General features: G+C 39.2%; 2 protein-coding genes across 2 annotated transcripts in view; both read right to left on the bottom strand.

Annotated features, from left to right (window-relative positions):
• Positions 1 to 5,117: 5,117 nt before the first annotated feature.
• Positions 5,118 to 11,518, bottom strand: LOC115015651 (cationic trypsin-like). Its single transcript, XM_029443141.1, is given in 6 exon segments — positions 5,118 to 7,111; positions 8,215 to 8,351; positions 9,347 to 9,409; positions 9,412 to 9,572; positions 11,010 to 11,160; positions 11,349 to 11,518. Coding segments are annotated over 6 exon segments (702 nt in total). The 5' UTR covers positions 11,389 to 11,518; the 3' UTR covers positions 5,118 to 6,961.
• Positions 11,519 to 12,943: 1,425 nt separating this feature from the next.
• Positions 12,944 to 24,655, bottom strand: part of kmt2ba (lysine (K)-specific methyltransferase 2Ba) — a 33,414-nt gene continuing 21,702 nt past the window's right edge. Inside the window, exons 20-36 of the mRNA XM_029443712.1 lie at positions 24,088 to 24,269; positions 23,686 to 23,771; positions 23,255 to 23,389; positions 22,968 to 23,126; positions 22,617 to 22,734; positions 22,413 to 22,491; positions 21,499 to 21,659; positions 21,033 to 21,194; positions 18,489 to 20,817; positions 18,075 to 18,197; positions 17,600 to 17,718; positions 17,162 to 17,287; positions 16,446 to 16,698; positions 16,213 to 16,323; positions 15,984 to 16,067; positions 15,744 to 15,873; positions 12,944 to 14,934 (exon numbers count right to left, since the gene is read on the bottom strand). Of these exons, the coding sequence (XP_029299572.1) occupies positions 14,659 to 14,934; positions 15,744 to 15,873; positions 15,984 to 16,067; positions 16,213 to 16,323; positions 16,446 to 16,698; positions 17,162 to 17,287; positions 17,600 to 17,718; positions 18,075 to 18,197; positions 18,489 to 20,817; positions 21,033 to 21,194; positions 21,499 to 21,659; positions 22,413 to 22,491; positions 22,617 to 22,734; positions 22,968 to 23,126; positions 23,255 to 23,389; positions 23,686 to 23,771; positions 24,088 to 24,269 (4,633 nt within the window). The 3' untranslated portion in view covers positions 12,944 to 14,658. The remainder of the gene's footprint in view (positions 14,935 to 15,743; positions 15,874 to 15,983; positions 16,068 to 16,212; positions 16,324 to 16,445; positions 16,699 to 17,161; positions 17,288 to 17,599; positions 17,719 to 18,074; positions 18,198 to 18,488; positions 20,818 to 21,032; positions 21,195 to 21,498; positions 21,660 to 22,412; positions 22,492 to 22,616; positions 22,735 to 22,967; positions 23,127 to 23,254; positions 23,390 to 23,685; positions 23,772 to 24,087; positions 24,270 to 24,655) is intronic.

Genomic DNA, 24,655 nt, shown 5'->3' with positions numbered 1-24,655 from the left:
AGAGAGAGACTGGGGGTTCATGGAGAAATATCTAAGAGGGAGGGATGGAGGAGGAGTGTGTCAGTGGGGAGAGGAAAGAGGAGGGGGCAGAAATAGGAATACATTTTTTTTCTTCTCTTTTTTACGCTCTCATTATTCGAATTTTGTGCTTTTTCATTTTTTTTTTTTACCCCTCTGTTCCACGGCTAATACCTTTTCTTTCTGTGGGAAGAAAACAGAGAGGAAAAAAGAAGAAGAGAAAGAGCTACTGTGTGCTTTGTCTCCCGCCCCTGCCGTTCCTTTTCCTGGTTTCCTTTCTGCTCCGACTCTCCTCTATTCAGCCTATTTTCTGCACGTGCACTTGAACTCTAAATCCTGTTTGCCTTCCCCTCCCCTCTCTCTCTCTCTCTCTCTAACTGCGCATCTGTTTGTCTCTGCCTCTCTCTCTCCTAGGCAGAGGCTTGAAATAGTGCTAGCAGGCAGGAGAGAGCGAGCGGGAGGGAAAAGGAGAGGGCGAGGGGGACAAAAAAGGGGAGAGATGTTGAGAGGGGGGAGGGGAAGAAGCTTAGACCGGCTGACATAGAGAGCACAGGGTTGCTCTATGTGTGTGTGTGTGTGTGTGTGTGTGTGTGTGTGTGTGTGTGTGTGTGTGTGTGTGTGTGTGTGTGTGTGTGTGTGTGTGTGTGTGTTTGTGAAAGAGAGTGTGTGTGTGTGTATGAACATGTCATTTGTAAACTCACATTCATCCACCTTTGCTTTAGATTCAGTTTTTCACACGGTGGTGGTAATCCACATATCATGTTAGCCTACATACCAGAAAAGAAATACATGACTTTTTGGGGTCAAGAAAATAAATAATTAAAACGACAGGGTTTTCTGTATTTTGGGCAGTTTATAGTGTCAAACTATACTCATAACAAACTACTGAAAATTAAGCAATGCTTTGGAGAAATACAATATAATTAGTGCTGCAAGCAATCATTGGATGTTCATTATTATTTAATCCCACTATTATTTTCTTTATTAATCATTCAGTCAAAAAATAATGAAAGAGTCTTATCTCAAGCTACCAGAGCCAACAAGTGATGCCTTGAATCTGCTTATGTTTTTTGAATTAACAATGAAAACCCTAAAGGGATTCAATTTACAATCAAATGAAATGGAGGAAAAGCAGCAAATCCTCACATTTAGGAAGCTGTTACAACCTAATGTTTGGTATTTTTACCAAAGATTACAACATTTACACAATGAATTCATTGTATTTTTTGGCAACTGACTAATCTATCTTCAGTGCAAGCCTGCATCATGACATGCAGATGTCAGACTCAACTTAGATCGTATTTGTAGATTACTGTTGGTATTTCACAAGGTTAAAATATTAGTGATATATTAGTACATTCACAGAAAATGTAAACATTATAAGAACTATAGAACAACTATGCTGCAGTTGTATTGGCTACATGTCAGAATAAGTAACAAAACCAGTTGGAATCAAGGTTGGCGTTTGCCATTATGTTTTACATTTTATACATTAAATGACTAAGTACAATTTACTTAACTTGAGAGGTTTTTAAAATGATAGCTCCTGTAAAAAATAATTTAGCAGTTTCAATTCAGTTCAAAGATTGCCTGTACAGTAGATAATGTTGCAAACCAAATTTAGAGTGGTTTGATGCGTTGAGATCATTTAATTACTTTTACTAATATGATGTCAGGTGAGAACAGAGGAGAAAAAGACAGGTCATGGGAGGTCAAGAGAGAGAGAGAGAGATTTGCTGAAAGCTTAGTCACCTTAGTTAGGAAGCATTCTCTCTAAGCTGTCTTTAGACATAACTACATATGATCCAGGAATGAGATATCTTATTAATAAAATACTCAGAGTAGTCACTGCATACTGCTTTGTTTTCCAATGGCAGCTATCACCTTGGAAATCAACACTAGCATGAATCTAAAAAGATGGCATGCCATTGCAGTAAACAGCCATCAATGATGAAAGAAAGCAAGTACATTTTATGGAAAGCTTTATCTCATGGTCATCCTTTCAAAATGTATCATAATTTACATTCACTTGAAATTATTTTAAGCCATAAGCACATGTTATACAACAATTGCACTCTATGCATATACAAGTCAAATAAAATCAGCATGTTGACTGTTTTTGCAGGCAACAAAGGCTCCCGGCTGGTTACTAACACGAAGCTGAAAGGTTACTTACCATCCACTGGTGGTGTCTTCCTCATTGACTTGCTTTCTCCACGCATACTGACTGCAGCACACTTCTTGAAAAGCCTTCTTTGGATCTGGTAAACCAGAGAAATGGGCCAGAGATGATGTGAAATGGATGCCACAACAACACTACCCTCTGCAGGAAACCAATGGTAATAGCTAACACACCCAGCATCATCGTCACAATGAAGAGGCTTATTTTTAACATTGTTTAACCATAAGTTTGACACATACTCGAGGCATAATGTGTGAATAAAATATAAGTGGACAATGTTATAGTTAGTGTTGGAGTTACTTTGGTTCAAATGCCGAGTTAAGCAGGAATTTGAAGCTGCTGTCGAGGTGAATTCAGGCTACCGTATCATCCTTTGCAAATTCGGGCAGTCTCCCGCCCTCACTCAGCATCCTTCCTCCAACCGCATTAGCTGCCATCGGGCTCAACAGAGACAAAACTTCCATCCATCCATTTGGCTGTCGGCTTTGGAGGGTATATGAAAAATAAGACATTTGTTATTACTGGATATTATGAGAGCCGTATGTGACGGTAACTGTCAGAGTCGTTATGACTTGAGTGCTATCAGTAACTTTAGTTAACGTTAGCTTGAAGCTAACTAGCAAAATAGTTCCAACGGCTGCAACGGGCGGTGCGTTGTCGCTCCTAAAAAGTAACTATTGTATGTGACAATATAAAATAATTTATTTTAAGCTCACCATTGTCTCCAATTTGCCTTTAAGATGCCCAGTGTCACTGTGAAAGATGTCAAGCAGCAGGAGGCTCTGTCAGCGTTCCTCAAAAAGTAAGTGAAGTTTAAATCCAGTGTTGCCTCAGTAACCTCAGAAAGGAAAGTAGATGGCTGTCCTAAACATCGCTAAATGACGTCATCGCCTAATATGCATAATTAACCATTTGCATGTAATTGTAATGGATGCTGTAGGAGAGGAATAACGTCGTGGGAGACAAAAAGTGACTAAAAAACACCCGAAATATGTTTAGAACTACAAAGGAACTTTCTTCTGTTGATTCTTGTTTTTTTATTTTATAATTTTGTCAATTACTCATTAATGGCAGCTTGCTTTGGGAGGAACTGTTATAAAGCTTTGCCTTTTGAGTATGTTTTTGAGTTGTGTTTTTTTTATATCACAGAGTTTTGCGTATAAATCACGCAGTATGCCCGTGTATCATCTCCAATAAACGGCTTCAACCAGCCTTTGAATTGAGGGTATAATAATGTAAGCATCTTTAACGGATCACAATTATTTCTCATGATCAGAGAAATTGGTCAATTTAGTTATAGTTACATTTTACTGCATATAGTTCTGTACTTGAACACATTTTTATTGAGGGTGTCAACCTCTTCGATGTAGCCTACTACTGATATTATTGGAGCATTGTATCAGATTACTCAATGCTGTGGCTGAGATTGTGCAGGCATGGGCCTGTTTCAGATTTGCATGAGGACTATCTTTTAACATAAATATAGTGGTCTTGTCTCCTTTTTATGTTTATATATAAGATAAACTGTATTGATAGTATAGATACAAAAAAATCAGAGATACTTATTTCTATATAGGCCTATACCGACGAGAAACACAAGGAATTTGCAATGGAAAGAAATATATACGAAAATTGCACTTGATTGAATGAAATAAGATGATGTGTAAAGTTTCCTGGGTCTGTAGATGGCAGTGTGAAAGGACTAAAGAAGAAAATGTGGGTAAAGAATATTGCATGTGGGCTACAATATATGTGAGAAATCACAGTTACAGCCTGGGAGTCCGCAGGAACTCTGTGCTGTAGTTTCCTTCAGAGTCTCCTAAATGTCACAGACTCCCAGAAGAGGTGAGAAGGACCTGGCTAAAGACGTCAATCATCATTTGCATTGAGGATATAGACAATATAAGAGGAGGAAGAAGAACTTTAACAAAAAAGTGAATGCATTGTGTCTGATTTATTTACAGCTGCAAGTGGAGTAATGTATGGAACAAGTGAAAAATCAAGTTCAACTTTAAAAAAAAATTGAAACCATATTTCAGAACTGCCATTCTCTGTCACTATGTTCATTTCTGTGAATCAAACTATTAATGCTTTCGTCTGCAAATGTAGTTGATTGATCAGTTGATTGATCACGTTCACTCATAAAGTCCCAGAATGGGTTGACACTGTGAAGCTTGCCAGGCACAAGGAGCAGGCTCCATGCAATGACAACTGGTTTTACACCAGAGCAGGTTGGTTATACTGCAAGTGTTTCCCTTGCATCAATTCATCTGTTGCAACAGCTAAAATGATAAGTAGATTAATTGATTATTATTTTAATGTAATTCTCCAAATATAAATGCTAAGAAATATGTAGATTCCAGCTTCTCTAATGTTAAGGATTTGCAGCTTTTCTTCTCTATCCCTGTGAGGTTGTTGCTAAAAAACAATAAGCAATTTGATGTCTTCTCTTTCATTTTATAGACTTAACAGTTAACTTAACAAATAATTGCTTTATTAATCTGAAAATTAGAATATTCAATAGTTACAGCCTTAGTTAAGTGAATGAAATGTTTTTCAGCAATTCCTTTGATAAAGAATATTTTATCAGGGCCAGAGAGATCTGGATAGGATCGCTGGTCAGGTGGGTTCATTCACTTTCATTAGCTGCAGTTTGCAATCAGTGCATTCAACAACAACAGAAACACAAGCCCGAACACATTACTAAGACCATTATATTGGTTTTTAATTAAAATTCATTAGGAACAAATTGATTATGGTTTTCCCACACCTGTCATATTATATTAACACTTGGTCATAGGCAGGTAAAAACATTCTTAGGCCCATGCAGTTTATATAAAACTCTCAGAATATAGGACAAAAGGCGTAATTTTTGCAAACTCATTTAATGTGCACAATTACCCACAATGTTGCTGCTCCCCCACTGACAGTTTGCTTCACATATACTCAGATAATATCTGGCAAACAAGAGCATCTACCAGAGGCGACTGTGAAGTACAGCACAGGTTGAACAGTCTGAAACATGAAACCAATCATGTGACCATTAACCACAAGTTACTAAACATAGTAGTATTCCTGCTTTTAGTTTTGTATGATGCAATGTTTATCCTCTGTAGCCCTGTCTGAATTTCAGCGTTTGATGCCATACATATTTTGTGCCCAGGGACTGCGGATGAAGTTTAGCTATCTGGCGAACTCTGTGGCAGACTCTCCATTGTCCATTAAATAAACAAATAAAAATAAAAATCATCGATGTAAGCATGTCACTATGTCCACTCCATAAATGTGTGGTACAGGAGGGGCTCCCTCTTGTGTCAAATAGTGTGATGCCATGAGAGGCAGGGTCATAGATGGGAGATGCATTCCCTCCTGGTGGACGCAGCAGGGATTAGAAGTTGCTGCCCAGCTGTACCATATCAGCTGATTGCCCTAGTACAGCAGCTAAAAGGGGGGAAGGAGTCAGTGGAGAGGTGAAGAGAATACAACTAGAGGTTTTTGATTTGAATATCTGTTTTGTTTGTCTGTAAGAAATAAGTTAACCTGTATAAGAACTAAATACACCGGATTTAAGTTTGACAACTACGTTTTGGCTGTCTTCATTTCCTGCACCCCCACCTCCAGAGCTCCCAGAGGAAAGCTCCCGACCTCTCAAGACATCACAATGGATATGAGCCCAAACAAGGACAATAAAGATGGACAAATAAAGGTAGACAGGAGGGCTATTACATCCACAAGTATGCATGTGAAGAAATAGGTGTGTGTATATATAAATACAAAAAGCACCAATGAACAATAAAATAAAATGTCTATATACAAGTCAAGTGATTCTGTTGTAAACCTTTCAGATGTGCAAACAACCACTGAATGGATACACAGAGTGATTACAGTATGTGCATGTATCTGTCTTTATACTGTATAAACAGCGTGTAGGATTTATATTGATCGTGTCAGATGATGTGTACATGCATACAATTGGTGCTTTAAAAACTGTAAAATTATAATCTATGGTGGATGTTTCTGTAATTGACAATGTATTGCCTTAATGATTAAGCTAAATCTATGTTGTAATGCTTGTAGTTCAAATTCATATTTATTGTCACGCCATCCCTAAATCATTTTTCTATGACCAGTGCACATGCTTCCCTGTTTGATATGGCTGCATAGCTTCCCCCTCTCTTCTGTCCCTTTGTATGTTTAGGTTGCTTCAGCAAACAAGAAACAGCAAAGTTTACAAAGTGCCATCTGAGGAATGCATGCAAAGAATTCAGACAAGTGAAATACAGTGATGCCTTACTGCTTATTTACTCAAGTTTGCTTGTCTCCCATATCACCCCAGTGCCCACAGTAGCTGAGTGCAAAAGGCATTTCATAGATATGCATATGTCTATATTACATAAGTACAAATTAGATATTATACTTGGATGTTTTGCAAAAAAATTATGTTTCATTATGAATTTCAAAACAGCAGTGGCATTGTGACAGCACAGAATGGATACAGAATCACTGAGAATACAAAGCATGGTAATATTGGGAATTGGGAAATTTAATGTAAAAAAACAAAACTAATTCACTGAATGCTATTATATATTTGTATTATTCTTTTCCAATTCTTTGTGAATAATATGCCTAAACATGTGATTAATGAGATGTATATGAATAAAATAGTAATACAGAGCGTGTTTACAAATAACCTGAGTATGAACACGGAGTATGGTGCTCTAATGTCAGCTTGCATGTGGATGTATGGACGACTGTGTGCGTTTAGTTGTTGGTCATGGTGATGCTGATCCAGCTGTTGTAGCGGCACACACGGGCGTAGACGCTGGGGTGTCCCTTCATGGCGCAGTCGTAACCCCAGGACACGACTCCCTGCAGCTGACCATTACACACCAGAGGACCACCAGAGTCTCCCTGCAACACAAGATTAGATTAGATTCATTGTCCCCAGGGGGAAATTCATTTTCACGGCACTGTACATGTAAACATTTGACGACCCAATTAATTATTTGCAGTCAACACAACAGCAGAGTATTAATTTTAAGACCTATAAAAATCGTACTCAAGACAATTTTAGACCACTTTAGGCCTAATTGATCTAACACAATTGAATTTAAGATTTTTAAATGGAAACCCTGTCTAGAACAATAGCAGTTTGCATTAAAGAATAATTTAACACCAGTGTCTTGCTCCCCTCTCTGGCTGAAAGTTTAAATCCTGTTTCATCTCTGGGTGTGGTCAGAAGAGTGTGAAAATGATTAGCTAATAACACCTCTGTTATGATAAAACTAAATATGTTGAAAGATATTTGCTCTACAATGTGAAACTGCTGCAGGTGGTTGTGAGTTAGGGATTCAGAGACTATTATTCACAGAAATACAATTCTCTACTATTGTATATCAATCTTCTGTTTAATGATTAAGCCCAATAGAGGAAGACGATACAGGTTTTTTTTATGTACTTTAATATAAAATTAATTAATAAACATTTGAAGAGTCAGAACTGTCCTTTGTTTTTGTTGTGGTAACAATAGTGATGTCAATTAGATTTGTTTAGGTCAGAGCTGTGCAATATTAAATCATCCATCTTTGCTCATTACACCTTAGCCTTTCTTACCCTCACCTGTGCATAAACACTGGTTATTAACTTCTTTTCAAAATACAAGAATGAGAAACGATCAGTTCTCTTATCAGTATCAGCCATCCCGAAATAAACAAGTGGAGGAAACATGTTCAGAGGGTTAACGTGTATCTTGCAATACTGTTTCATCATCTTCCTGCAGTCAGTGACACAGCAGTGGCAGCGGTGTAATTTAAGAAGTGGGTACATCCCTATATTTTTAATTAAAGGCTTTTAGAGTAGATATAAACATCATTTCGATTGAAGGAGTCAGTAAACTCAATTGAAAAATAATAAGTGCTATAGAGGGCACTTTGGCGTGTCACAGACTCTTTGTACTGACGGAAGAGATGCACACTCATGCACCACCCGACTCCGTGTGGTTTAGTCCAACTCACTTGGCAGCTGCTGGCACCTCCGTGCATGAATCCGGAGCAGACCATGTTCTCGGTGAAGAGGTGGGAGTAGGCGTTCCTGCAGATCCTGTCATCGATGATGGGCTGCCTCAGACACTGCAGCCTGTCTGGAAAGTTGTCTGTGGAGCAGGAAAGCAAGTCTCACATCATTATTTATTATCATTTTTCAGCCTAAACATGAGAATAATATGAGTAATGTAATTGATTTTTCAATGGAAAATTAATTGACTTTCATTTTGCTAATTAATTTAACTTAATTTAAAGATTTCATATCATTGGAAACTAAACACATTTGGGTTTGGGACTGGTGGAAGAAATGCACGTGTTTGGGAAGTGGTGAGCATACGACAGGATACATGAGACTTGGATTATGCTGCACGAGTTGTGTGAGAGTTTGTAAACATATGTTGTGATATAGTTTTGCTGTTAAACGCGGCCACAATTTTCTGCAATTTCTGCAAAAATAAAACAACGTTTTCTTTAAGAACTCAAGGTACCACAGGGTGAGTAATTGATATACAAATGATCATTTTGAGGTGAAGTATTCCTTTAAATAGTACTTGAATAAATGAACTTAGTTACATTCCACCACTGGTTCAGGGTTGCTGCTGTTGATCATTTCTTTGAATACCTCTATGTTGCATTAGCAGTGTTGGGAAGGTTACTTTTGAAAGGTAATAGGTTACCAATTACTAGTTACCTTGTTTAAAATGTAATAAGTGATGAAACTATTTTAATTACTTTATCAAAGTACATTTGATTACTTTTCTAACAAATAATAAACTGGGCAATAAAGCTGAAACCTCCAGGCAGTGTAAACCTCACACAGTACTCAACACTGATGGCTGTCAAACATTTATTAAAATGTCTTGAATTAAGATTGGAACGGTTTTATTTTATGTGTAAGCTTTTTACCGAAAATAATATATTTAGATGTAACCCCTTTGTAATCACCAACATTTTGATTAATAACTATAATTTAATTACATATTATTTCTTAGTAACTTATTACAATTACATGTATTTTGTAATTGAATTACGTGTAACTAACACTGTTCATGAGTCATCCTCAGAAACTCCTTTCTGTCTCTCTCAGCTTCCAGACTCCACTTACTTCCGTTGGCGGAGGTGTTGCCCCACCCGGACACCAGGCAGTTCTCGTCGGCCTCGGGGCATTGCTGTTGAGGTTGGCGGGGCGGCTCAGTTTGATCAGCATGATGTCGTTGTCCAGGTTGTAGCTGTTGTACTGCGGGTGCTTGATCATCTTGGCACCATCAATCCACTGCTCAGTGCCCTCGTTCACAGCGATGTTGTGCTCGCCAAGACGGACCTGGATACGACTGGTTGATGTATGAATGTTAACTTTGTTTTCTTAAAAATATTAATAATGTATTTGGAGTCAACATACATGGGGGACATCTCGTTTGAAGGGTGGAATATCAATGATAAGAAACTGATACAAATACTTCTGTCAGAAAGCAAATAGGCTGTCACAAGGAAGTGGCTCAAATCAGAGCCATCAACCATTAATAGAAAAAATAGATAAAATATACTTTATGGAAAGTTTGTCATTTGAAAGTCCAAAAAGATTAATTTTCCAGGATTTGGACCAAAAGGACTGAGTACATTAAACCTGTAAACTCAGACTTTAGCTGACTTGATAATAATAATAATAATAATAATAATAATAATAATAATAATAATAACAATCATAATCATAATCATAATAATCATATTAATAAAAATGATAAATAATTGAGAACATTATGTCATTTATATTATTTTATTGCATCTAACAGCTCGCTATTTATTTTTTTGTAAAATCTAAGATGAAAGCGTCCTATGTTTAATTGTAAATAATTAGAGCTAATAATTAATGTTATAAAAGAAAAAAGCCAGGCTGCAAAAAGGTTATCAAACACACTGAAAGTCTTTTTGTTTTAAGTGTGCACAATGCTATGTGAACCTATTTGCATAATACTTATACTTTGTAAAATGATGAATGTGAAATGAAGGATTTTCAAAAAAGATAAATAAAAAGACATTTCTGAATACTGTAAACCTATTTATCATATTTATCATTGTCATTCATTTTGTGATAGTTAATGTTAATTACTGTTGAGCCAACTTTTATATGTTTTACTATTACTCTTGTGTCTATCTTTATTAAATGAACTACTGTATTATACTCTCTATGGAGAATAAATGTTGATATTTCAGTGGTGATGTGTTGTTTCTTCCTGTTATCAGGGACAAAGTAACTAATGACAGTTACTCTATATTTTCTTTAATACTGGACTAACTCATTTTACATTACCTTTGGTTTAACTCTTGTTTATGGCATCTTATCTTTTTTTTATAGTTTTACAATTGATTACAGTATAAACTAAGACGGGCAACTCCTGTTTTCAACCTTTACTGGAAGTAGGGATGTCATGATATAGGATTTTTACTGCCAATCGTGATAAAACACTCACAATAAATTGATCGTGTTGAATTTCCATCATCGGGATAATCATAAATTTCCTCACTTGAGAAAAGAAAGCTGTCTAGATTACTATCATGGTAGAGAAGTGACCATTTTTTAAATGTACTTTTCATTTAAATTTTAGAAAATAATCGGGGATTAAGGTTATACGATATATTCTGAAGCGTTCTAGAGATTTCAGAAAAAATTCCATTGCCAGTAGAAAAGTTCTGCCCCGTGGCAGGTGAGGAAAAGGCTTAATTTCAGAGCCCGATTGTAATGCCAAACAATTGTGACTTCCTGTACTTACGACTTGTAGCAGTGAGCAGCAGACACAACCCACTGGCTGGAGATGAGGGATCCACCGCAGAAGTGGTATCCAGCGTTCAGAGACACCTGGTAGGGAACTGAGTTTCTGGGACACTCGTAGCCTCCGACAATCTTATCTTCCGCTGCAGCAACTGAAACAGCACATCAGGTAAAATGACATAAGAAATACGACGTAAAAAATACTTATCCATGAATAAAACATAAATAAAGGTTTGTAGCAGTTAAAACTCTTTCTCTAAACTATACCGTCCTGAAACAAGTGCATAAGAGTAAAGTTACTTATCAAAACAGGATAAATTAAACAATTTGGGTCTCTTACACGCTGCTCCAAGCAAAGCCAGGAATATCAGGGTCTTCATGGTCTCTTTTCTATGAATGTAAGAGAAGGTTGTAACTGTAACTCTTTATATACACATGCATCCCTTTATGTTCCCAAATTTCTCAAGGTCGAGAAGGTATAACGCAAAACTCTGTTCTGGGAAAGAGCCATATGGCTGAAGGCAACGAAAAGACCTTGAGTGACATCAAAACTGAGATAAAACTGCCGGGCCATTTAAAGGAACCTCTGATTGAACATTGCTCCTTATGTGATCAGCAGTTGTGTAATTTCAATTCAATGTAATTTCTTATTGTTTTATCATCATTAAGTAGAGCAGAGGTTCTCAAGATGGAGAATATACCGGGGATCCCCTCATTATTTTTATATGAACCATCTAAGCCTTTTGTAAAAAATAAATACAAATCTTAATATCATAATGTAATCTGAAAAATGTTATGGACCCCTTCTTCGAGAATCGATGTGAAAGAAACCGGTATTCAAGGCACCATCAGTAGCCTATATTTTCTATTTTAGCAAAAGTGGGCTAAATTTACTTCAAAGAAAAAAACAATAATAGCAATTTTCTATCATCCACTCAACTGAAATATTTTTAAAATATAATTGGATTGAAATACAATAAAATAAAGTGCAAAAATCTATTAATCAAAAACAACACTTTGTTTAAGGAGAAGTAACATGCAGTGAAAACAAATATTAAACTTTAACTTTTAAACTTGAACTGAGTAAAAACTCTAAATATGTGATTGCACAGTAATGTTCACTTGTTTGAGGTTGAGGGTGATACTTGGTGGTGTCCCATCTTTTCCACAAGTTCATCAATGTTCGGGGTAAGGCTCTGAGCTGAGGAAATCCTCAGAATTGAGTGGAGGTGTTCAGCAGTAAGTCGACTTCTGTGTGATGTTTTGTTCAGGTTCATCAAAGAAAACAGTTGTTCACACAGGTATGTGCTGCCAAACATAGGCAGTAGAGGGTCAGTCCAGTTATGATGGTGATGTGCAACGGAGCAGATGTCCAGAAGTACAGTAGCTCACTTCAACTGTCAATATTATGCATGATAGCAGTTCAGTTTGCAGATGTCGCAGTGGGCTGCAGGAACATTCAGCAGGTTTATCAGTAATCCAATAAAAACTGATAAGACTTTTGCAAAACACTGAGAAAAAAGGGCAACATAAAGGAAATATATTAACGTGTAGATAGGTGCCATATTAAAAGGAAATAAATAAATAATCGGCACTCATAATAAATGCAGATGCATCTACACACGAGAGGATACGGAATAGTTGATGTAAATAATGTGAACATTATGACCTTCAGTCACCAGATGTAAACCCAACTGAAGACATTGAGAGATTTTGAACCTTCAGACTTTTATTTATGACAAAGGTCATAAAGCTGCTGGAGGCAAACACCTTACTAACACTTTGTTTGTTGTTTGTTGTCCTTAAATTTGTCACCGGTCTCTATGTTTGTGGATTCCCATTCAGGGATCACAAGATTAATATTGCAGGAAAAAGGACACACACACACACACACACACACACACACACACACACACACACACACACACAATAGACTTAAGAATCACAGGTAATATTTTAATTTTAATTATTTAAAGACATTGGCAAATAGAAGGCAAATTTTGAACATGTAAATTTTTTATTTTACATGAATAAAAAAGAAAGAAAGAAATTTGGAGGTAAAAAAATATTTAACAGGTTTAGAAACTCTTTATACAACTATGTACAGGCAAGGATCCATAGTGGGCTGATAAAGTAACAAAGCTTTGAGTGTTAATTATTAATCCTAAAAACCCAAAACAAACTTCTACAGCATTCAGCCTTCAACCTAAACTCTAGTATCCCATTTATCTACAGGCATCAGCTGGCTGCGGATGCACACACGGGGAAATTAGCACAAAAATGGTGGCCACCTATTCCTTCAGAAATAAATCACAGGCATATTAGCAAGTCAGTGTTTAATAGTATGGATGTTTTTTGTTTTCATACGATCAAGAAGTAATAATTAGACATATTGAACAATGAGGAAACTGTAGTTCATTAAGTGAGTTAATTAAATTAAATCTTGCTTCAGAACACCTTTGAGGTAGTAACCCTAACACCTGTGAGAGACAAGAGGATGCAAAACAGCCACAACATAAAGAGAAAAGATTAACTTAGATTAACTAAACAATAGCATTGTTCTTCACTTACAAACAGAAAGTTAAAAGCTCAAACACATTTATTTCCATCAGCTTGTTGAATATACATTTATTGTTCAAATATACAAAAATACAAAAAGATGTATAAGGGACTGTGCAGAGCAAGATCACTATAGTCAGTTTGAACCCTGGATGCACCAAGAAAACTCTCCCTTATAGACCTTAAAATACACAAACAGTACAATTTAACAAATAAAGAACAGACAGTAATGGCGGGATAAAAGCATGTAGATCACAGCATCTCTGCAGTCACAAATAAAAACAGGACATTTCAACTGGGGGGGGGGAGATTTGGGTGACTATGTTAAAACTACCTTTTGGGTTAAATGTCACCAGCACCTTCTGGTATCCAGACTGAAGTTAAAATACAGCTGCACTACGATGTGCACGAGTTTCCTCGAGTCAAATGTGTTTATTCTGCTTTGAAGTAAAATTTGTCCCGCCTACTGCGACACCAGTGCTGCCGGAGAAGGTCGTGTCAAAGTAAGGTGCTGAATAAATTCTCCTCATCCTTCTGTGACCTTGTATTTACAAAAACACCAGCATAATAATACACAGTAATAGCTGCAATCAGGTAATCTTAGCGTGCACTGTTTGTAGTTGGTAATAATTGCCTCCCGGCTGTTGTCTAGCTCTAGCTCCAGTTCCAGCGGAGGCTACTGACAAATTCAACAATGTACAACAGAAAGAATGTGTTTGAGATGCTAAAACAGTACAAAAATCCCCCAAAAATACATTTTCCTTAATTTAACTGCACTTCCTAGCAGACCAACGATCCAGCAGTCTGAAATCACATAAATAGTATTCATCCCAAGCTTTGACATATGGCTCTACTCTGGTTTTTGTGACTGTTCACAGCAGTTCAGAAGACAGAAATGTCCCCCATCAGTCTATAAATTAGGCTTCTAACAAAGCGAAGGCTTTCAGCAGATACAGGTTGTGTATCGGAGTATTCACTCTTACGGCTACATCACAACAGTCGCCTTCATCAGTTCATCAAAGTCCGCCTCCTCAATTCAAGTGCATTCAACAAGATGGATGTTTGTGCTCGGTGTGTGCGTGTGTGTTGTACTAGTTCAGGAAGCGACGGCAGCGTCTCGTCGAGCAGTTGCAGTGCAGCTTGCTGTTCTCGTCCTCGATGGGGAACTTGTAGTCGTAGGTCAGCTCTTCGCCCCGGTAGATCTTCCTCAGTGCGAAGATGACAATGTGCTTGCGGCCGTCCACATTGATGACGCGAGAGTAGCAGTTTGGCTCGCACGAGTGGTTGATGAAACGAGCCGCGTTGCCTTGCATCGTCGCGTCAACCACGTCGAAGTCGTCGATGCGGAACATGTAACAGCCGATGCCCTGATGGAGGGAGATTAAACAATCATTATCACATTTCCAGTGAATTTCACATCCTAAAGAAAAGGGACAGTTCACCCCAAAGTCAAAAATACATATTTTACCTGGGGTGCCATTTAGAAATCTAGATTATTTTTGGTGAAAGTTGCTGAGTGTTGGCGATATTGGTCGTAGAGATGTCTGCCTTATCTTTAATACAATCGAGGTGCCGACGAACTTTCAATTTCAAATTTCCAGACTTCTCTGTGGATTTTTCAGTCTATATTTACAAATAGCTAGATGTTTATTATATAAATAAATGGTTTTGAAGTCCAACGTTAGCATGCATGTTATATTCTGACTATGTATACTATTATGTTGCCAGCATCTGCAGCAACAAGCGGGACGCTCGTGTACAATTCAGCAGGGGAAAAACTTAAAATCGTTGACTTTGCTTCGTCGGGTGTTAGATGGAGTAAAACACAAAGCATAACTGTAAACACTGTTTAACAAATAACTGTTCAGCTTTTCAAATGTCGAGTGACTTCTTGTTACAATGTATTTGAGATAAAGCAGACATCTCCACAGCTGATCCAACATTTGGATGTTGAGAAATTGAGAAATATCTAGGACTAGAGGTAAGAGGAAAAATATGCATTTTAGATTTTGGAGTGAACTGTCCACTTAAAATTATAATCCTTAAGATTTTAATGAAATCGAATCTCATTTTTTTTACTATTGCAATAGTCATTCAGTGTATTTCCATCGTGTAATGTAATGAGGCAGAAACTCTGATTGCTTTAAGTCCAGGAGTGTGTATTAAGTTTACTAACCTTGCCGTCATAATATTTCTCCCGCTTATCGGTCAGGACCGAGCGAATGACGGTGCCAGCGTACTCTATCACCATCTCGCCGGCCTCGATGTTCCTTTTGCAGAAAAGCCCGCGACCATGAATTTCAGATCTAAGAAATGATTACAGATCAGGAAACAGTTAAACACATTTGAGCACAAAACTTGTTTTGGAAATAATAGAAATCGCATTCCTTTCTTGTCGTTTTATTATTGCCATTACCTGTAAACTCCTACTGCTTCTTTGGAGATTTTTTCCAGGTGTCTGAATCTCATTGCCATGGGAAGCTCACTGCTGGTGGCTCGCCTGTCAGAGTGAGACACAGTAAGGGTCAACATCGACATGGCATCTGCTAAATTACCATCTTTAAAAATCCTGTTCTTCGTGGTGTGAAGTGTGTTAAAATGTTATGGTTTGGATCAAGAAAGTGCTACAAATCGAATCCCCTAACCTGGAAGATTTGAGTGGGAATTCATCCTCCTCTTCATCAAAGGGGCCCACTATGACAGGGAGCTCTCTGTGCTGTGATGCCAGGAAGTTGAACATATCAAAAGTTGCTTTCCTGAATATAGAAAGAGAAAATACAATACAATCATAGACGAAGAAACCGAGCGACAACATTTGAAATAAACCTTATTAACACTAAAAATAAATCCAATTATGCCAAAAATGAATTATCTGTACCGCGTGTAGACTTCAGTACGAGCGCAGCCGCTCGGATTGAGGGGAAGCTCTTCCTCGATGTTATCGCAGCGGTGGAAGCGGAAGCGGTGACGTTTGCAGTTTGCGGCACCATGCAGTTGTTCCAGCAGGAAGATGACGGCATCGTGGACGACGCCGAGCACCCGCGGCCCGCTCATCCCGCCCAGAGGCAGCTGCTTCAGGTGGAAGCCTGCTCGAGCTTCAAGGACGCCGTCAATCACCGCACGCCAGGCGACTGAGGGACGAAAGAGATAAGGAAAGTGTGAGAGCAACGCTGCACACAGGCTCACAAACGTTATGTTCCCAATAAATGGAGTTCAAAACAGGGTTATAATAGATAATAATAATAATAATAATAATAATAATAATAATAATAATAATAATAGGCCATGTATAATGTATCAGAAGTATGAAGCTACATAAACATACAGAATACATGGTTGGTGAACTGGGTAGGAATAGTTTAAATAATGTTTAAATCTTTTGATTTGGGAATTGACTTGAGCAATCTTTCACTACCACACTCAGATGTAAACATAACATTAGACCGGAGCTGAAGAGCTTTGTTAAATGGCATAATATCTACGACAATATTTAAATCATGTTTTTGTTATTTAAATCTATAAGACTAAACTGCATGTAAAAAAATGTGAAGCTATTGTGGCATAGAGGCATGTCCTGGAATGTCAAGTCCGTACCCTCTATGCTGTTAGCCTTAACGCTGAAGCCATCATCGCTGGTGATTTCAAAACGCAGGTGGGGCTGGTTCATGTATGTCTTCTTTCTGTGTTTGGGTCCAGGTGCATCTTCTTCAGAGCTAAAACCTGCAGAATTACATGAGTTGTGAGAAAAAAAATTACATTTCTCTACATAGTTAATAAACAACTATATAATTAGATTATTCTAATATCTATAATCATCACAATACAAGGGTTTAGTCTCTGTATGTTTTTTGGAAACGTTTTTATAAGAATAGATTCAGACCGAAAAAAAATGTCATGATTGTTTCGTGATTTAATTACATAGAAATTGCCGCAGGTAACCTTTTCCCTGCAGGCGGCGGGAAAAATAGCTCTTGTGCTGGTGACAACTAATGGAGATTCAAACAAATAAACGTATAATGTTTAGTTGCCAACCTGAATAAGGGCCCCATTCGGTGAGATCTCCGTGGCGAGCTCTGACCCACGTGTGTGTTTTACCATGAATGGGACTGTTGGTTTGTGCACTTGGGGGTGGACTCTCAACCCGAGGATGCCTGAGCAGAAAGGACAAACAAATAAGTAAAATATACAATAAATGTGATTACTACAACACCTTTGAGGACAAATTAATCAACACAGTTAAAAAATGTGCACATTCAGAGAACATTCGCATTTTGTTAATCTCCAAAATAAGCCTGTTTTGGCAAGAAATACTAAAAACTATATGTTGCTTTAAAATGTACTTAAATAGCCGTTAATGCAAAGATAAATAACATAAGATTAAATAAGTTGTCTTGCATTTCTACCCCACAAACATTGACATTTAAATTAATTTAACCAGACTAATTATAAGCCTCTTTGTTACTTCATAGCATGGCCCTTTTTGAGGGTACCTTTAAGATGAACTAACCTTGAGGGTGTAGGAGGAGGTGGAGCAGTAATCCTCAACGGCTCAGGCTTATGTGCCATTTTCTCCTGGTCCGTAACAAGGATATCCTTCATTGGTGGAGCTTTCATTCTCACACCACTCAGCCTGTTGGAAGAAAACAAGAAACCTTTTTGGTGAGTTATTTTCTTTCCACACAGAAAATGTATTAGGAATCAGGGAATCTATAAAGAATTGGACTAATAAGCAGAATTGATAATTGCTTTGGCATCAATAAAATGTTACCATTTCCTATCCCTACTAATAATAGTTTATCCCAGGTAGTAACCTAAACATGCATTAACATTCAATGTAATTTGGTAGTTTATTATAATCTTGTACTCTCTTGTACGCTGCAGTGGGAAAAAAAACTAGAGAAGAATCAAAATATTTGAATACCTGGCTTCAGTTACTTCATCCAGCTCACTTGAGGGATCCCTCAAGAAGTCCATCTTAGATTTCTTCTTGGAGGGCCGTTCAGACACCGACGACACTCTCTTGACTTTCACCTGGGGGCGTGATGATGAAGCGGGGGTTGGTTGCAGGTTAAAATTTGGTTCTTTAAGGAAACCACTGGGGGACTCCAAACGTGCAGCTGGTGACAGATCCGAGACCTCTGCGTCCTGAAATTGGGATGGCTGAAGATGTTTGACCTTTGGCTGCCGAGTTTTACCGAGGATGATGGGTTTTGTCTTTGGCTCGTCACGGTGGGTAGCCATTGCTCGGTCAATAATAGCCTGGGCTGTGCTTTCTTCAATGTTGGAGAAACTTGCTTCAGGGACACTCTGCACGATCACTGGAGTTGTGGGAGCTGGAGTCCCAATGCTTTTCACAGGCACCACTCTGACAATTATTTTTCTCTCGGTTGTTGTGGTGTGGTTACCGGCAGACGGGACGTTTGTGGCAGAGAGGCTGGAGCGAGGCTTTATTATGACACGAGGGACTGAGCGCTGCAAGGCATTACCACTGTGGAGAATCTTGGCAATCTGGCTTATTTTATTGTAGGCAGGAGAGTTTGTACTGAGTGACTGATAAGTGTTGGATCTCGGGTCTTTGATCAGAATCTGACCTTGTCTGTTGACCAGAAGGACCTGAGGGGCGGGAGCTGGCGAGCTAGAGGCTGCAGCTTGATTTTGAATTGCAACTTGCTGCTGACTTCCTGTCGAGCTGTCCAAGCGAATGGCGATGGTTCTTCCCCGTGAGGCCCCGGCCTGAATAGGTACATTTAAACCATTGACCACGATGGGGGAGGTGACCGTGCGTGGGAGAGTGGCAGCAGCAGTGGAAGCATTATTTACAGTCTGTGTAGGTCGAGGGTGTAACAGCAGTTTGAGTTTGCGCTGCTGTGGAAGACACGGTTTTGGTGACAAGCGTTTGAGGTTTGATGTTGGACGTTTTGTCTTGACAATGATGGCTTTCACCGGCGTTGTGGGAGATTTTTTGGTTTTACGCTCTGGACCCTCAGTATGATCTGGAGAGTAGTCAGGGTCTTTCAAATCATCTTTAAACCCTTCAACGGAGTCGGTCGAGGAGTTGCTGTCTTCTTTGTCGCCAACTTCAATGCTATTCGTGCACACCACAGCACCGTCTTCAGAAGAAACAAAATGGCCTGTGGTGGAATCCAAAAACACCTCATCTTGAGATATTGGCGTGTCAGAGCTCATCGGGACTTCTTCCTCCTGAACTGACACCTCGTCGTTTGCATAACTTGCTTCAAAAACATCAGCCGGTGGAGTATTTTCCTGAAACTCCGGCTTAGCGGTTGACGTTGACACCGTGTAGATTGACTCTAGCCTCTTTAGAGCGACCGTCAGCTGCTTAGTGGGTGTATTACTATGGTGGGTGTGGATCTTACTTTCTCCATCTTCTCCTTCTGTGTCCTCCTGAGCTTCATCATCGACCGCTTCGCTTTCGTCACTCTCTGACCCGCCGTCCGCTCCATCTAACTGCGAGATCGACTGTGTTGAAGTGAGCTGACCTGAAGCGTCTGAGCTGCTAGCTGCGTCGCACACCACTGTGCGGGAAAATTTAAAGTAATGGCTCGAGTCATTCTCCGGATTATCTACTTGCATTTCCACATCTTGCGCCACGCCTTCCACCTCTCCTCTCCCGCCTTGTGCCACACAGTGAAGTGCCACATTCTCAGTGAGCAGAGCTTCATCAAACTCAAGCTTAGCATTCAGCATGGAGGCCACCGCTACCTCTGTGTCAGTGTCAAACACGGTGTACGGCAGCTCCTGGGACATCAGGTGGGCTACCTCGTCTTCCAGGTTATCAGGGGCTAGTGAGATGCCATTGGATGTGGCTACTGCAGCATCTTCAGCCTCAGATGATGCTAGGAAGTCTTGGGGAACCTCTGCAGAAATGGGAGTGGTGATTTTAAAGTTCTGCCTCCCTTTGGGGGAGTGAGTGATGGCTCCTTGCCGAGGGGACAGCCCTGCAGTAATGCTGGAGTTGGATCGAGGAGGGGAGCTCCAGACTGGTGATGCTGAGTTTTGTCGTGACAGAGGAGGAGAGACTGCTCCCAAATTTGCTGGCCTTGGAGGGGAGCTAAACAGGGTACATCTGGAGTGGACGGTGCCACCAGAGCGGAGGGTCATCGGCACAGATGGGTCGCTGTCGGTTGGCGAGGAACTGCAGCGGCTTCTTGTTGAGAGCCTGCGAGGCCGACGGGTGTCGTCCAGGTCCCTCAATGTCAGGATGTGATGCGGTTTGGGAAGAGCGGACCCTGTGAGCATCAAATACCAAAGAGTGAAGAAGAGGCAACAATGGGGTCTACTTCAAGAATACAGTAAGATTTTTTACTTCATGATCATCGTGGCCAAAATAATTCACAAACGATATTATTGCGATATCCATAGAAATATGCCATCAATCAAATTCATCTTTAACTTGGTTTACTGTGCGTGTAGGGAGGTGGAGGTATCATCTTAAACTATTTACCTGGAGATGGAAGAGGTCGAGATGATCCTCCTGCTGGTTTCCTGGTCTGTGTGTAACCAGGACTTTTGGAGCCAGGCGTGTTGTGCTGTTTAGAGTTGGGTGATGGAGTAGCGGACTTTATCGGGCTGGATGAGGAGCGTAGACGCTCTGGGGACTCCATTTCTGGCAAAGAAGAAAAAGTGTCAAACAAATACAACCACAGTGCAAACGTTCATAAATGGCTGGAACTACATAACCTCTACTATTTACGTTGCAAAAAGAAATCCCATTGCGAAACCAAAAGAACAGTTGGATCAGTTTTAATGGAGCATTTAGTCTAAACATTTCATGGGCTTGGAAGCTTTTTTAAGGTTACAAGTCAGCTCAGTATTTTAAGCAAAAACATTTTTATGAGAGCCGGCTGAAGTGGCCAACAGTCAGCCAGGCGTTCAATATTTTTATTAATTTTTTTAAAGTTCCTGCTGACCTCTGTGGTGGTTGGGGCTGTGGACTATGGTGTGGTTCTGTTCTTGGTCCCACCGCGGGTCTTGTTCCTCACCAGGCAGAGGCGTGCTCACTTCTGTCACCTTACATGTGTACTTGCAGCGTCTGCGGGGGTCCACAGTGCTCCAGTACAACCGAGCACATCTGGAGAAGAAGAGAAGAAGAATGCATTCACATGAAGATATGGAAACCAAAGTCATTTTGATAAAAAAAAATAATGATGGTACAATAAGCACTAACATTCCTAAAAGAATTATGAACAATATATTCATTATGTGAAGTATTTCGCTTTTTTTAGTAGAGACGCACCGATCAGCCACCGGATCAGTTTCATACATCTGATTTATTTGCTGGTAAAATGTACACAGCATGATGGTTTTATGTCGCACACACAGCGGCACAGTCAGTAACGTCACAGCCACACATTTCACGTAGGAGGTGTTGAAGTTTTCTGAGCTTGAGTGAAGAAGACATAATGCTTCTTATAAAATCATCTGCAAGTCCAAAATAAGCCGTAGAGGAACAACCTTAAAAACATTTGTAACAACCATGTTGTTATATCGATATTTTATACCATTTTCTTTGTGGAAAGTAAAACATGTTAGTGGGATTTGTATTTGTCCAGTAACCTGGAGCACTTTTATTTTGAGATTTGTTTGAGTGAAAGTGGGAGAAACTCCTGTGACTTGGTTCAGTTTCAGAAATGGTACGTTATTTAAGAGGCAATCTTTTATAATGAACATACAATTGAATTAAAATTTTCCATGAAGGAAAAAATGTTGTTAATCACAGTTCTTAAGAAGAAAGAATATTGCAATTGGTGCCTCCTTAGTTTTTAGTAACATGTACAAAGAGATCAGATCAGTAATCCGGTGTATCATGACAATGAGCACTTACTGATAGCCCACGGGATACAGCATCCTCCCATTTGACGACAGCTCTGATAACACACCTAGTTTCTGAATCTGCAGAGAGCCTAAGATAAAGGGAAAGGAAATATAATACGATTAAGCACATTAAAGGCAGTCTGTTATATAGCGGTAATATTTCATCCCTTTATGGAGACAAAAGAGGCTCAAATCAACAACAGACTGTTCTCACCTATGGTCATGTTTATGGATTCTGGCTCTAGGCCTGTGAGGAACTTTCTTCTGAGATTGATTCCATCAAAGTCCACATATACACGCCGAGAGACTTCAAACCCTTTCCCAGACACCATCTGGAAGAGTATGATAAACAATAAGTCAAGACAATGTAGAGAAAATCAGCTCAGGTTTGAGGTGTGAGTAATGCATAAATCTTCATTTTTAACCAGTGGTGGAAAGTAACTGTCAATTTATTTATGTACAATTTTGAGGTGCTTGTACTTTACTTGAGTATTTCCATTTTCTGCTACCATTTATAACTATTATACAAAAGAAAGGGACGCTTGGGGGGGGATTCTGTCTATACCTTCGCACTGACAAGGTCCCGGTGTTTGAAGCAGAACATCTTCCTGTCCAGCTGAAACACACAGTTCTGGGAACGGGCACACATGAAGTGGAAATTATTCTGGCAGGTGGAGAGACAGCAGCCCACCGTGGCTCCCGACTGCCCACAACGATCACAACGCTGGAGAATGAAGGACAAAAGTGATGTTAAGTTAACTTAGACTTCAATCATACAACATTTAGAGCTAGAGTGACAGAGAAACATCTAGCTACAAGAAACATTCACTTTATTTCCTGGTAATATCTTACCAGGTGGCGCCCTCTTGAGACAGCGCTATGCACTTGCAAAAGAGCACAATTCTCCTCATACACCTCTGCAGACCAAAGGCAGCAGTTAATGTGAGCCCACTCATTCTGTCCCAAGTACAACAGCCGGCCGGCATCCTATCAGGAGGGAAATACATTCACATTTTTAAATTGTAAGATGACATGCAAGTAAATCACAACCTTTCAGTTGCACCACTATTAAAACTGCCTAATATATTTGGGTTTTGGAATGTTGGTCAAACCAAAAAAAAAGTAAGTGACTTTGGACTGTAGGAAATAATAATTGTATATGTATAAAATGTGTTACACACCAAACAATGAATCAAGGAAATAATCTGTAGATTCATGGATGATGAAAATATGTATTAGTTGCTGCCCCTGCAGTAAAAACACAGTAAGACAGCTCAACTCACCCTGGGAACATAGTCTCCATTTTGTTGGCACAGGGCACACTGCCTTATATCTTCAGCCTTGGTAGCTTCCAGATCACTCTTTACACCTGTGAGAAGGAAGACAAAAGAAACGTATATATTTTAAGACATGAGAAAGCAAAAATAAGTAGATGTGCAAGGATATGGAAATTCAGGGCGGATAATTATTTACGCAATCTGAATATATACTGATATATTTTAGATTGACAAGTTTTTCATTACAAAATCAGTATACCTAAAGAACAAAATGAGCATTTGCACATGTGAAATATGTATAGATATAATCCTTCTCTAAATTAACAGCAGTTGGATGTCCAAAGGTGCTGACTAAGATCACATTCCTCAGCATACAGCATATAGAGCAGGTTACATTAGTTTCCATACCACGTGAATACAGAGGGCGGCTGTGCGACACACCAGACTGCTGTGTCTTGACTGAGGATAGCACAGAATCAGTTTTCCCCACCGGTGGGCCCCTGGACTCTTTGGGATGGTATGTCCTTTCCAGCCACTGCGCATAGTTGTGCTCCTTAGATGGTGGAAGGACCGCCTCAGGGATCATGCCACTATAGAGGAGAAGAGAGGACATTTCAGACAACTGTGTCCCCAGTGACACTTTTATTCTCCAAGCTACACTCACCTAAAGCTGCGACTATGACATAAAGCTCAAATAAACATAATGAGGGAATAATTCACGTGTATATATTGAGTAGAGCTGCAACAATGACTCAATCAACAGAAAGATTATTATTGCAAATTTGTCTTTTTGCTATTTTCAGCTTCTCAAATGAGAGTTCCTGCTCTTCTGTTATATTAAACTGAATATCTTTGGGTTTTGAACGGACAATACAAGACATTTAAATACATCACCTTATACTTTGAGAAACTGGGATGCACATTTTTCACATAATCCAACATTTTATAAGCAAATTAATCTAGAAAAGTAAATTAA

Source organism: Cottoperca gobio, chromosome 11 (genome assembly GCF_900634415.1).
Source record: "Cottoperca gobio chromosome 11, fCotGob3.1, whole genome shotgun sequence".
Classification (NCBI taxonomy): Eukaryota; Metazoa; Chordata; class Actinopteri; order Perciformes; family Bovichtidae; genus Cottoperca; species Cottoperca gobio.
Note: the sequence above shows the minus strand (reverse complement) of the source record. Positions and strands in the feature narration are given on the sequence as shown.